The sequence below is a fragment of the Siphateles boraxobius genome, unplaced genomic scaffold, assembly GCF_051911475.1.
Source record: "Siphateles boraxobius isolate OS27281-9 unplaced genomic scaffold, OSU_SipBor_1 25, whole genome shotgun sequence".
NCBI lineage: Eukaryota > Metazoa > Chordata > Actinopteri > Cypriniformes > Leuciscidae > Siphateles > Siphateles boraxobius.
The window spans coordinates 12,087,501-12,102,500 of NW_027508866.1; the positions used below are offsets into that span (position 1 = coordinate 12,087,501).

At 36.3% G+C, this 15,000-nt stretch overlaps 1 protein-coding gene across 2 annotated transcripts in view; it reads right to left on the reverse strand.

Annotated features, from left to right (window-relative positions):
- frem2a (FRAS1 related extracellular matrix 2a) overlaps positions 1-15,000 on the reverse strand; it is a 58,706-nt gene that overhangs the window by 26,854 nt on the left and 16,852 nt on the right. For both annotated transcript variants that reach the window (XM_077242659.1, XM_077242658.1), the window contains exons 3-6: positions 14,021-14,167; positions 9,804-10,034; positions 2,599-2,724; positions 1,360-1,611 (exon numbers count right to left, since the gene is read on the reverse strand). In XM_077242659.1, coding sequence (XP_077098774.1) covers positions 1,360-1,611; positions 2,599-2,724; positions 9,804-10,034; positions 14,021-14,167 — 756 coding nt within the window. The remainder of the gene's footprint in view (positions 1-1,359; positions 1,612-2,598; positions 2,725-9,803; positions 10,035-14,020; positions 14,168-15,000) is intronic.

Consider the following 15,000-nt stretch of genomic DNA (forward strand, 5'->3'; position numbering starts at 1 on the left):
TAATCACAATAGGCTGAAATGATAAACTCATTTGCAGCTCTATCCCTGAATTTAAGGAGTGTTTTGCTTTTGCAAGCTGCTGATTGATGTTTTGGTGGTTTTAGCCCAGATTTACTGATAACAGCCTCAGATAGAGGCAGATATGATCTAATGCCCTTAGGATATTGTACACAGACAAGAGGATTGCCCCAGAAAAAACTTTAGGAGCCTGAGGTGTACTGTTTGTGTGTGAGAAAGAGAGGTAGATAAAAAGTCAGAAAGCATGCCAAAACAAAGCGGCAAGAACATCCTCTAATTACACGGCCCCTTCTTAAAAGCACACACACACCATTTACGCTTTAATACTATTTGTCAGATATACCGAATGCAGCACGCTTAGCTGAACTTAACTTGATGAAAGCTTTCACCTTCGTGTCACACGGGAATTACCACTAATCCACGTTCAGCGTCGAGCAGCACGGGGAGTCAGACACACAGCGTTGTATACACTTATGTTAATGTATGGTATCCTAGTCATAGTGAGCCAAAGGATGAACTCTATCCCTTCCAGCTCTCTCCTGAGTACAATTTCACGCTTTCTGTCTTAGGTGGGCTAAGCCAGCGGCTCCTATTTTCCTCAGCAAACTTTTGAGAGGTGCCATTATAACAGCAAAACAGAGATAAAAGAACAAAAATATGTTCGCTTTCCACCGAAAAATAATTAATTCTCTTGCTTTGAGGAAGGAAGGCTTAAGAATAACTCAACTTTATCTGTGATTTCAGGCCCCATAATGCTGGAGGAGAAAGAGACTCCCGTGCAAACTTCAGCGTTGCCCATTTACATGTGCATTGTGTCTATTCTGGGTTCATCCGCTGGCTGCCGTATGCACACGAGATACGCAAAAATTCTGTCGCTATACAAGGCTTTGGAGAAAGATAAACTGCTCCTTAAATATCACTGTGTGATGAACTAACAAACACATATCTGTCTGAGCATGAGATGGACTATGAATAGCTTTAATTTGTATCGTTCACAGACTGAATTGTAAGTCTGCCTCATCATTTTTATTTTTTATTGAAAGAAAATAGTTTGGGAAAGAGAGAGAGAAATTATGAGGGGAAAAACCTGGAACAGGAAATGACGCGAGCCAGACTCAAACTCAAATTTCCCACATGAGCACCACAGCCCAAGAGCATGTGTGCTGACCACTAAGCCACTGCTCCCGCTTATTCAGCCCACTTATGACTCGGATGCACGTTTGTAAGTTTCTTTGTTCAGGTCACGTGTATATATCATCAAACTCTCAATATTAGAATCAATACTTCCTGGAGAGAAAATGTTCCGTTCCTTTAATCATACAAAAGCAAACAAGTACTTACCGTCGTCCTGGTCCGGCAGTATGCGGATTTTCGCAGTGGGGTATTCTGGCCCCAAATGGCCTCCCATAGGCATGCTGAGGGTCACGTTGAAGCTCTCCTCGCCCTCATACAGCGAGTCGTCAATGATCACCACACGACAATGCTTCTCTGTCTCATCCTTATCAAAGCGCAGAATGCTGGCCTGCTCCTCTGGACGGGAGATGTAGTCAGAGTAGGACAGAACAGAAGTGGGGACGGTTCCTGTGGCAGAGCCTGCAGCAGGCACAGATAGGACACACACTGGGAATTCATTCAAATCCATATAAAACACATCTGAGGAAATGTTGCAAGTATGAATCTTTAAAGGGATAGTTTACCCAAAAATGACAATGAAAGTTTTCAAAAATGTCATTCTTTACTCACCGTTGCAACCTCTTTTTTTTCTTTTTTTTAAATGGGACACAAAGGTAGAAACGCATGAAAATGAATGTTGTCACAAACCCATTTCAACACAAAGAATGGCTAGAGACAAGAATCTTAGTGAATAATGACTAATATTTGGTAATTTGCAAAAAGCTACTGCATAATTTCAAAACACTTTCCATCCGTTTATCCATCCATCCATCCATTCATCCAAGCTTCTTTGAAAAATATTTACTTTTGTGTTCCACAGACAAAATGTTCATTTTTGGTTGAACTATACCACTTCTTCAACAAATTAAGAAAACAAGAATATTGCTCAGGTCAAGCTTTGTGAATCATCAATTATTTAGAATATTTGTACCCCCTAAGATTTTAAATAATACTAAACTGTTTAATACTCAACCAAGCTGTTGGCATAAAAAAATAAAATTCAATATAGAATAATAATTTTTTATTAATACATTTTTAATAATTTGTATAAGATCTTGTAGAGGCTATTTTGATCATTTAATTTATAATTCAAATATTTTAATTTTTAATGATGCGTTTTTATTTAATTTAGCATTGAACTTTTATTGAAATTTCACAAACTCCCTGCAGTTTCACCACTAACAAAAAGCATTACATGAAATTAAATAACTTAACATAAAATGAGCATTTATATTTGTACATACAATTTGCATATTTATATAATATTTTATTATTTTTTTACACAATTACCTCCAGTTTAGTTTGTGCAGTACTTTTGCCCATCATAATCTGCCATTCTATTAAATATAAAGACTGTCTGCGTAAAAACGAGAGCATATATAAGGTTGTGTATGCTGTGTGTTGCACCTTGCTGGGTGTAACAGACTACCATCAGTTCCTCACTGACATCTCCCCTCCTGTGCACTGGGATCAGGAGTTCTCCGATATCTTCTTCCATGGCAAAGCTGGCCTGAGGAAAGAACACCGTGGACTCTGTCAAAGGAAAAAGAAGATTTGGCTCAGTATTAGGACTGCTGTTCTGTTATATCAGTCACAGAGGGATTTAGTGGCTCCCTGTCAGAAACACTATTACCGCAGGGCTTTAGAACACCACAGGCGGTGGATTGATTCTTCAATATATAATTATTTCAAATCATACGGCTCTATACTGGGCGTGTAATGCACATTTATCTTGCACAAAAGGCAGAAACACATTTTGTATGAGAAAATAGATTTTTCATATTGAGCGTTTCATATTTGGTTTTTAGTGGCCTTTGGACAGCGCGGCATCGATATCTGTCCATACTGGCTGTGTATTGGATTGTGTTGCACTGTAAACCGTCTGACTGAGTGGGAGCTTGTTCAGGCGTTGCTATTTTCAAATACCGTAGGTCAGGATTGAGTCAACATATAAACAGATTTTTTATAGCACACTGAACTGTTGGAGAAAAAAAAACTCTAGCCAGAGACGGAACATCTATAGAAAAGACTAGTGAAGAGAACTAGTGAAAGCCTGTTTTTGAATCAGAGACGCAAAGGGACCAATAATAAAAAAAAGGAGATCCCTCTTTGCATGGCCTGTCCTGCCCCAGATCCTCAATTAAACATGATCCATAGCAAACATTTCCAATCATCAAGTCTACAAGTGGTCTTTTGTCACCGAGGGAGAAAAGAGATGAAAAATAGAGCAACTAGCTGTAGAAGTAATAGGTAAAATGGAGGGAAAAGAGAGTGAAGAAAACAACACATTTAGACAGATGCATTATCAGTGACAGCTTTGAATGATAACATACAATAAATACAGTAGAATTTGGTGTCCCAGGACTTTTTAAAAAAATATTATATTCACAAATGTTGTGTGATAAAATTAACTTAATGGCCTAGTTGTGAACAAATAAAATGTTTCAATTTTTTGCACAAATTTATAATTAACCCTGTTACTCAAGTTATTACATTTTTAAAAAATATATTTTTATTTAATTTATAGGAAATATTAAACAACTATATTTGATCTCAAACTAGCTAGGCCCTTAATTTTGCAATCCTGTTACAAATTGTGGCATCTTTTTTCAAATATAATTTTTTTATTTGGTCTCTTTACTTTTGTTTATTTAATGTATATAGATAGAATACATCAAATCAAAGGCATTAATATGCATTTAGACATGATAACAGGTTTGAAAAGGATTCAAACCTCAGAATAATTTTTTTTATAATATTCTCTAATAGCTCTTATAATATTTACAGTAGCTTGATCCTCTGATTGACAGATCAGAAAATGTCAATCATCTATTCTCCCCATTTGCTTAAAATGAAAAAGAGAGAGAAAGACAGCAATTACTATATTTTGTAACAATTTATCCACCCCAGATTTTTTCAGCCACATGACATTGTGAATTTCAGAACAAAATATCCTCTGCAAAACCAAATCATTGTTCTCTGAGTTTTGTGCAGACTGAGTGACGGCTCTGCTGATAAAAGAATGAATCTTACTCAAGACTCAAACATTGGCTCTGAGAAAAGAATAACAATGAGGCAAATTTATATAGCCTCTCAGGTATAAGGCTTATGTATTGAGAGAGACTGTGTCTTACCCACACACAGGAAACTCTAATGCATAAGGGGCCAAAATAATGACCTTCTTTTGTAAGGAACAAAAACAAGACCGATTAGAAAGTAAAATCCTTTACATTTATATTCAGCTCTTGGTTGAGTCCTCTGCAGATAGACGGTCAAATTACTTTTGAATGACAGAATAGCATGGTATAGATAGGATTTACTTTAACTATATACATGCCAATCATAACAGGTTATTTATAAAAAGTATTGCAGTACTTTTCTATATTCACTTTGAATGAAAATGTATATATTGCATTAGGTAAATTCCTTCCTTCCTTTCTTTCCTTCCGTCCTTTCTTCCTTCCTTCCAAACTTTCTTCCTTCCTTCCAAACTTCCTTCCTTTCTTCCAAACTTCCTTCCTTTCTTCCAAACTTCCAAAAGAAAAAAAAAAACTAAATCGCTTATGGAGTAAGAAATATAAACTTAATTCAAGATATAATATTTAAAATAAGCCTGAGAGCCCTATCATACACCCGATGCAATGAGGCGCGACGCAAATGTTTTTTTGCTAATTTCAGCCAGACTCAGTTATTCTATTCACATCATGCGACATGTTGTTTAAATAGCAAATGCATTTGGGCCCATCTGTGCGCCCATGGGCGTGCTGGTCTGAAAACGAGTTGTGTTCAGGCGCATTGTTGGCGCGTTGCTATTTTGAGACAACAGAAATAGACTGCGCCATTGACCAACTGAAACCTGGGGTGCTTCTCAATTCTTATTTTTGCTTCCTCGTTTCCTTTCCTCGCGTCTCAGCTCCACCCCCCTGTAGGATGCGAGGGAAGGCTGCAAGGAAAGAAAAGGAGGATGGAGGAATCGAAGGAAAGTTTAATTATACATTGGAATACTTGATCACTCGAGCGTCACTTCACAGGGTCATCAGCAGCGCTCAGAGGATCTGCCCTTATGTTGTTTTAGTTTGGTTATTTAAGAAATTTATAATAAATAATAATAAAGCAAGGTACGCTGGTGAAAGATGTGAGATGTGTGGTTTATATAAACTGCAAAAGGTAAAGTATAAATTCAAATGATGGTGACTGATGTGAAGCGGAAGGATAATTTATATTTGGTTACGTTTAGTCGATAAAAAACTTCCGCAAAGGATACACCTGCCTCCTCACTCCTCGATCCTCGACTTCTCGCTGTGCAATTAGAGAATTGAGATGTCCTTCAAGATGGCTGAGCTCGATCGGATTCCGGGTCATAGGATGGATTACAGAGGAGCGAGGAAACGAGGAGGGAGATTGAAAAGCACCCCAGGTCTAAAGTCAATAGTGCAGTATTTTTTTTGGTTATTTAAAGGGCACATTAGTAGTATGCGTCTATAAGCGGGTGCACAACGTGCGTACACTTTGCTAAAAATAAAAGGATTACAATGTAAAAGACTATTATTGTGTTTATTATTATCCCATTGATGGTCTGCTTGCTCTTTAACCTCGTGAATGAGCAGATCCGTTTCCTCTCTGGAGACATTCAGTCTTTCCGCTTGCAAATTCCGCCATGTAAATAGCAATCCGCCATGGCGCAAGCGCAGCTGGCTTTTAAGGGGAATGGTAAATTACACTTTGATTGGTTTATTGCATGTTAAGCCCAATACACACCCAATACTCATTAAGAGAATAGGGACAACCCCTTTAGACCATTTTTCCCGTCTTTAAACTAGGGTTGTCCGAATCCACTTTTGCTAAAGTGCACTTACACCATGTTCTTTAGACCAAGCGCTTAGATTGTTAAAATAGGGCCCTAAATCTCCTATGCAGTTTTGCTTCAAGAAAATGCATCGTGTTTTAAAGATATATAGTTTTAATACTGATTCAGAAAAGTATTTTTTGCATTGTGGTTTGTTTGACCTTTTCAAGTCACACGATCTTCAAAACAAAAAAAGTATTTCAGTAATCCAGCAGGAAAAGGTAAAGCCATTTTAACTTTCATTAAACCCTTTTTCAACACACAAATAATAAAACCAGAAAGCAAAGTTGCAGTAATGCATTAGCCTCTCCTCTTCCTTAATGGCTATTTACGTTAATAAGCAGTGAAAGGTTCTGGCTGTAAAGCAGGAAGCTTGTCACATCACAGCCATCCCAATCACAGATGTGACTCCAGATGCAGGCTTTTGTCTGAGCCAACGGGTCGCTGTAAGCCATCATGTGTGAACGACTCTGTGGCAACTGGGTCAGACTGGTCTCCGAAGGCCCTTGTCGGAAGAAAACCACCTCCCTCTTGCATTCAAATATTAATGTGTGACCTCACACTGCCACACATGCATAAAAGCTAAAAGGATAATTAACCTGAAAGAAAAAAACTGCACATGGAGCAACAGGACCGAGAAAGAGCATGCCGACCGCCTCATCCTCCCCTCCCTCTCGCTATTAGAAAGAGCAGCCAGACTCTGTCACGTCAAGCCTCCCATGGGGCTTCAGCCTCAGCAAACAAACCCCACCGTAAGACTGATAATTAGCTCACTGGGGAAGCAGCAGAGTTTTCTTTCTTTTTTTCTAAGGAGAAATAACTTCTGCAAAGATAGCGAGGTTTAAGTAACATTTAGATGGAAACTATCGCAGCGTTTGGGATTATAGATGAAAATTTTAATTATCCAGGGACCCTGAGGAGGCGATAAAGACAAAAACACACAGGAATAAAACAATGTAAGCCTCCGGTTATTATAGCCACACATTTAAATACGCCCATAATTGTAAGAATATGAGATGATGTCGTGATGATGAACAGGCAAATAATTCAGCCACGGCTCTCGGCTAAAAAAAAACAGACAGGCGGTGAGAGGAACGCAGTTTGATCAACAGACTGAAAAAGCCGTATTTTGTAACAAGAGCTGCATGGAGAACAAGAAAGCTTGTGCGAAAAGTGTTTTTGATGACAGGTTTATCGTTTATCCACGATATTCTCATTACAGCTTTCTGTTTCTATTAAGCCATCTCTCTGTTTGGGTCCTCGCAAACAAAAGTGCTTTGACCCCTCAGAAATGACCCCTTGAAAACTGTGCAACTAACTTTCAAATGCGAATATTTAATTACAGAGGGAGCCAGTGCAGACCGGTCCAACCTTTCTCAAACACCTGTCAACAATTTACATTAATTGACTAGACGCTTTCGAAGCAAGACAGAGCTGTGCGGAGAATTCGAGATGAAAAGAAGGGCCGCCGATATGCGGGGGTGGACGGTGCGCTGAAAGCTCGCAGGTAGGAAGTGATATCAAATGCTATGATAATTGAGGTCTACTGAAAGACAGGATAAAGCATCTGCAATATGGAGACAATGCCTGTGTTTTTATCTGCAACATTGAAGAAAGAAATGATAAAATAGCCTGGGATGAAGCTTTGTTGTTGTTGTTTTTCTTTTGGTCTCTTGAACATCCTGCCTACCTCTGACTCAATAACTCCTTCACTAGATGTAATGGGGGTTCAGTATATTGAGCGGCTGAACCGGAGATGTTTGGATATTTTTGAAGAATTAAATGTGTCTGTAAAAAGAACTGATCTCATATAATCATTGGATAAGTTTGTGTCTGAAAAGCCAATGCACAATAGATAGAATGTAATATACACTTGTGTTCACAAGTTTGGGGTTGGTAAGATTTTTTTTATGTTTTTGAAAGTCTCTTATGCTCACCAAGGCTTTAAATTATTTATTTGATCAAAAATGCAGTTAAAAAAAAAGGATTTACATAAACCCATAAATATTTTAAAATGTAATCTATCACTGTGATGGCAAAGCTGAATTTTCAACATCATTCCTTCAGTATCACATGATCCTTCAGAAATCATTCTAATGTGATGATTTGATGCTCAAGAAACATTTCTTAATATTATCGCTGCAGAAAACAGTTGTGCTGCTTAATATTTTTGAGAAAACCATAATTTTTTTTTTGAATTTTCTGATGAATAGAAGTTCAAAAGAACAGTGTTTATTTGAAATAGAAATCTTTTGTAATACTATAAATGTCTTTACTGTCACTTTCAATCAATTTAATGGATCCTTGCTGAATAAAAGTATTAATTTCTTTCAAAAAAAAAGTATTATATATATATTTAAAAAATAAAATTAAGTGTAATTTAGGTAACATAAGTACTGGTCTGCACCAACCAGCAATTTTCCAATTATAAAATACTTCTATCCCAGCTTAAAGGGATAGTTCACCCAAAAATGAAAATTCTGTCAGTAATTATACTTTAATACGTTTAAGTAATTAAACGCGAATACTTTTTGTGCGCAAAAACAAACAAAAATAACCACTTTATTTCAACTATTCATTTCCTTCTCTGTGGGCCTCTAGTCAGTTAACTTGGTGTAATAGTGTAGAGCTACGTCACACGTAGGCTCACTATTGGCCGACGCTGGTCATGTGGGTGATGTGTGTGACGTACAACAACAGAAGCTTACGCTATTACACTAGTGAACTCACTCGAGGCACACAGAGAAGGAAATTAATAGTTGAAATAAAGTCGTTATTTTTGTTTTTTTTTGCACACAAAAAGTATTCTCGTCGTTTGAAAAATTTAGGATTGAGCCACTGTAGTCACTTGGACTATTTTAACAATGTCTTTAATAACTTTGTTATTAAGTGTCAATCCCTTAAGAAGCCTATGGAGGAGTGATCCAGCTCTCAGATTTAATCAAAAATATCTTAATTCATGTTCCGAAGATGAACGAAGGTCTTACGGGGTTGGAACAACATGAGGGTGAGTAAATACTAACAGAAATTTCATTTTTGGTTGAACTATCCCTTTAATATGCAAATACAACCATAAGTAAGCTATTTTTCAAGTTTACCAGATTTACCCAAAAAATGTGTAAACACTGGGTCTCTTTTAAAACATTGCTCTGTCCTGTTTGAGCAGCCTGACAACAGTAGTATACTGACTCAACCAATGATGTGAGTTTAAAATAGTTATTTATTCACAATGTTACTGTTTTTACTGCATTTTTGGTCAAATAAATAAAAGCTTGGTGAGCATAAGAGACTTTCAAAAACATATACAATCTTACCAACCCCAATCTTTTGAACAGAAGTATATATTACATTTTATCTAATGCGCATTGTGTTTTCAGACACAAACTAATAATATGAGATCATTTAAAAATCTTACTGACACCTTTTGAACAGTGGTTATATATCACCTTAACTCACATGGGCTTTTCATCACATTTGAATGCTTTTCAGCATTTTAACTCCAGTAAAAAAAAAATAGAACATTAACTGATCTTTTATTCATTCTAACTGGTTACCATTTGTAAAGGTTGGAGCCAGAACATAAAAACACAGTTTCTGCTCAGAATGTACCAAAATGAAAAACATTTAGTTTCTAATCCTTGTTTTTACTGTTCTGTAATGCTCAGTGGTGCAAAAATAGCTTTTCAGCTGTAATAAAGTTTGGTTTGGCTGTTAGGTTTGAAATTTTAAACTAAATCTTAGTTTGGTCAACTTTTGTTGGACTTACCATCACCTGGATCCACAATCTCAACTGTGGCTATTGCTGGTGACTCCAAAACACTCATCACCGGCTCAGTCAGGACAATCTGGAACGTCTCGGACTGCTCATATTTCCCATCAGAGAGAACCCTCACTCTCCATGTGGCTGTGGTCTGGCCGGGGTTAAATTGTACCTGCTTCTGAGATTTTCCCAGGAAATCCTTGCCCTTCTCGGCACTGCCATCCAGAGTACCAATCCCTAAAAACAGCACAAATACAACAATTTTGTCAAACTTTTCCTGACTTCATATCTCCAGCCTCCAGATGTGTCACAATTCAAGACTTTGAGAATGATCTACTCAAAGAAGCATATTACGAAATGTATGAGCTAAGGTCTGCATTTCCCAGATTTATAAAGATCGCACACAACAGTGCAGGCATCTACGTATCATTGATGCCATGCAGAAAGAGATGCACTATGTATAGAATTTCAAAAAAGCCACATGTCTGTTGGTGTCTGATGCTTCAAGGCTAAGATGTAGGAATAAAATCAAGGAACATGTTGAATTGAAGTACAGCATGCACACTCAACTTCCTCTCTACTTAACACAGAAATGAAGCTGAGATGGGATTCCCACACAGTGGGAAAACCTGAAGTGAACCTGCCCGGAAGTGTTTGATCTCTGATACATCAAGCAGAGACACTGCCAGGGATCCGTCTGCCAGAACCTCCCAAACAGATGTGAGGAATTAAATCACCGCAGTCTTTCAGATCAATGCTGGATGATCGCTGCTCTTCAATCCATAACACTTAAGCTACAACATGACAAGAAAAGCAAAATACTGGTACTAGAAAAAGATTGTAGATTTAGGGGTCTAATTATAAATATATGGGGTTTTCTTATTATATGGACCCACTAGAAACATGATAAGCATCATAAAATGACATATTTTGCTACAGTTAAACAGTGTTTTTTTCTTTGCATATTGTCATCTGATACTGTATGTTATATTGGCCAGCTAAAATTTAATGCCATTGTAATAAAAGTTTATTTGACTCATATTTATGAATTTGTCAAGACAAAATATAGACTAAATTTAAAGAATATATGTGAATAAAAATGTATGACTACAACAAAAATCTGTGAACAATTACCACTGATTGGAGCAGTTATTGATACAGAGACACATTTTTTCGGAAACTATTCTACTTGGGTGCAGATACGATATGCATAGTGATTTTTGCGTAGTGAACATTACGATTCTGCAAGTATTGTGATTTGATATTGCTATGTATTGATATTTTCTATTCTATTTACATCTATTCTGGAATAATTCGGTGAATAGATTTTTTTTTTCTCAGCCCTAGTAAATATAAGCTATTAAAAATGCAAGGACTAAAGAAATACGATTTTTTGTAATAAAATAATTTTTACTTCAGTTACACTAGAGGGGCTGTGAAACTGATGTTCTCAAAGCCCCTTAAGTGACCATTAAAGTTTATGTTTTTAGCTGCAGCATTCAGCTACAACTTCAGAAGGAACAAAAGCCTTCATACGTTCCACCCAACCATGTGAAAAAAATCTTCCAAGAAAGCACAGAAAGACAGAAATTGATTGAAAGATATAAGGCGAATACAATAAAAAGAGAATGAGAGCGAGAGAGTTCACTTTCAATTCCATTTCTCTAACAACAGGGGGGCCCATTCTACCCACAACAAGAGGCATAGGACGCCAGCCACAGTGAGACGTGAGGAAAAGGAGGGACGGACAGAGGCAGGCGGGTGTGAAAAAGTAGAAAGCTTTGTTGGAGGGGGGGGGGGATGATGTTTGGCAGAGATCGGAGCGCCAGGCTCCAAAGACCACAGAGAAAGAGCACTGACACTATCACACTTTTGCTGTTACAAGGATGGTTCATCCGAAGATTTTATTCTGACATAATTTTCTCTCGCTAATGTAGTTCGAAACCCGTTTGTGTTTTGTTTCTTCTGTTTCACAGTGATTTGAAGCAATCATTCTTGCTGTCCAATTCAAATTAATTGTGACGTGTATTATTTAATTATATACTGTACCTTTCAAAGAAAGAAGTCTCTTATACAGTGAAATTTAAAATAACTGTTTTCTATATTCATATATATATATATATATATATATATATATATATATATATATATATATATATATATAAAATCTTTTGTTACAGTATTGGTGTATCCAAAATGGTCAATGTCTATGAAAATGTCTTTATTCATATTATTTCTTTTATTAGTTATTATTCTTTTACATGTCATATTTTCTACTATATGCTCTGATATGTTTGATTATTTCCAAATGTAAGATATTTGGTGTCTCTTCTGTGCTGTAAGATTGAAATAGTATTTTCCATCAGAATTGATTACGTGATGTACCTTTGTATCAAAATATGTGTGTTTCCATCTCTGCAGACATGAGATAATGCAAGATCTAAAGTATTTTCTTAAAGGTGTCAAAACAACACCTTGTATATCCCTTTTCATCTATCTATGACATTTGACCAGTCACTCTGACCTAGCCATTACACCAACTATGACACAATGGATAGGTCTATGTGACCTTTTCTTATTAGACCAAAACATAAGTTTAAGGCTGTATGTTTCCTGGATATATATTTGTTTCTCTTATTTTGCTCTTCACTTCTGCTTCTTCTCCAGTTTTGGCTCCTCTACCTCTCCTTTCATTCTGCAAATATCTCACTTCTTTTGTCCTTCTTTCTCTATACTCTGATCTTTACAATCTTAATCTATTAGATACAATGCTTTTGAATTTATAATACATTTGTATTTACTTCATTTGTTTGTCTCTATAATTTTACATTTTTACTTAATAAATTTGTTTCCCTTATTCAATTTTGATCTGTGACACCATCGCTTGTCTGCCTGGATCCCATTGCACCAATTATATAAATGTATTTCTTATCCTTTTAGAATAAAAGTATTATTATTTTTAGTTTTTTAAATCTTACTGACCCAAAACTTCTGAATGGTAGCGTATATATATATATATATATATTAAAAAAAAATTCAGAATAAGAATAATTGGCTTCTATATGGAAGGCAACTTTCAGTTCAGATCAAAAAAAAAAAAGAAAAAAAAAGAAAGGTAAATGCAACTTCCGCAGTTCCAGGTTTTAATGTAGCATAATATACATTTTATTTTGCTGTCTCAACTACACGACATGATTCTTCTGCATTACACACATCTCTTTGGTAACTGCTTTATAGAATGGCAGGTACAAAATTAGAAATGGCGACAGAAAATTAAGCCTATGAGGCCACTCACACAGAACACGTATTGGAATTTAAGTGGAATGTGGAATGAAAAAAAGAACAAGGTCGATATCACTAATTTTCATTTCCCTGCAAAGAACCTCATTATTTACACCCCATATCCATCTTTCTATCTGATCCCTTCCTTCTCATCTCTCTTGTTGCCTTCTGCTCTCCACTTTCACGTTCCCTCTTTTTAACCTCAACATCCCTCAAAGCCAACACACACAAACCACAAATCTGAAGCAGTGTAGACAAAGACTCTTGGTTTCATGGATACTGACCACATGTGGGGCTTTGCTGAGCACAGTACAGGGCAAGATAAGCAGGTGTACACTAAAAAAAAAATGTTAAGACTGTTCTACGGATGTCAGAGAGAGAGCGAGGGCTTTCATCTCAGACACAAAGAAGAAAACTACTTAGAAAAACATCTCTAACAGCTTCCAGTTGATAAGCTTAAGTAATAACAGCTCTCACTGTGAACACAGACGCTACTGAATGCTAATGATTCACTTTTAACGCTTGTACTGGTGACTTGTCAAGTTTAATCAATTCTGGATAATAATTTGTTTTTGCAGCAAAAAAAAAAGGTGATGAAGAAGGTAAAATTTATGAAAAAGTATTTTGCTGGTAGAGAATCAAATAATGATTATAATATATAGAAATTTTAGCACTGGTGGATCATTCCTTATGTTCACAACTTGTAATCATTCCTTCAATGTGCTTATTGTTTCTGCCATAAATTAATACATTGTTTGCTAACTGTGGGATTTGCGTATGTAAATTTCTGAAATATATTACTTGGACACAGTCACCTCTGATAACTGTTAACTGTAATATAGACGCATGAATTTTTTGTAAAGGGGCTTTGAAGCTATGTATTGTGAAAGCACTATACAAATACATGTGAATTGAATTGAATCCAGTGCTCTGATACTCACCAACAAAAGACGTTTCACCCAGAAAACCTCGACGTCTAAGGATCACCTCGAGAACTTTATCCTGCTCATCCACCACATATTTCGGCTTCTCAAGAGAAATCCAAGCCCAGTTCAGACGAAACTGCTGGTTCTTAAATTTGTTCCCTCCTGAAAATAACAGATAGAGTGTGAACAGCGAGGCACTATTATTGGCAGCTGAAAGCATTATGAAATTAAAAAGAGTGGTGCAGTAATGCAGGAATTTTTAGGCCAACCCTGAAGTTACAATTACACTGATTCCATCGACAAAAATTAATAGGATTTTTCCATTGGCTTTTGGATTATTGCAGAAAATAAGCTCTGTGACTAACAAATGTTTATGTATCTTACACATTTGTTAATCAAGATAATCTTCACAAATTAACAAAACTTTTGTGTTAAATACAACTGTCAGAAGATTTAAAAAAATACTTAGATGTTGGATAATACAATGACTTCAGCCACTTGTTAACTATGACTGATGTATTTTATGTAGCTGAATTTATTTTTTAAATATCTTAAGCTTTTGTTAACCACAGACCCCATTTTTTAAAAAAACCTATTGACTTCGTGAAAATATAACGCAAAGTTGAAAAATGGGTTTTAGGACTCATTCCTACAGAGCTCTATAAAATATTTTTGTAAATATTTAAAAATAAAATATTAGTCTAGGTAGAGATGTGTTCTACTTTAGGTCATTACGAATCTGTGGAAATCTGCAGAGCTTTTCAGTGGAGTTCTGTGTTCCTACTAATACCTTATGAATATGACCCTCATAATGGACTCAGAGGGGATTAATTAGAGATTATAATTCAAACATAATGTGCACACCACAAGTTGTGTTTACTTAGGGAGTTCATGGGAAATAACTCTCTCATATGCTACATCTTACATGTAAACCGTTTGGGTTTTATAGCATAAAAACAGCACAATGTACAAGATCCATGTGGCATAATCTTTGT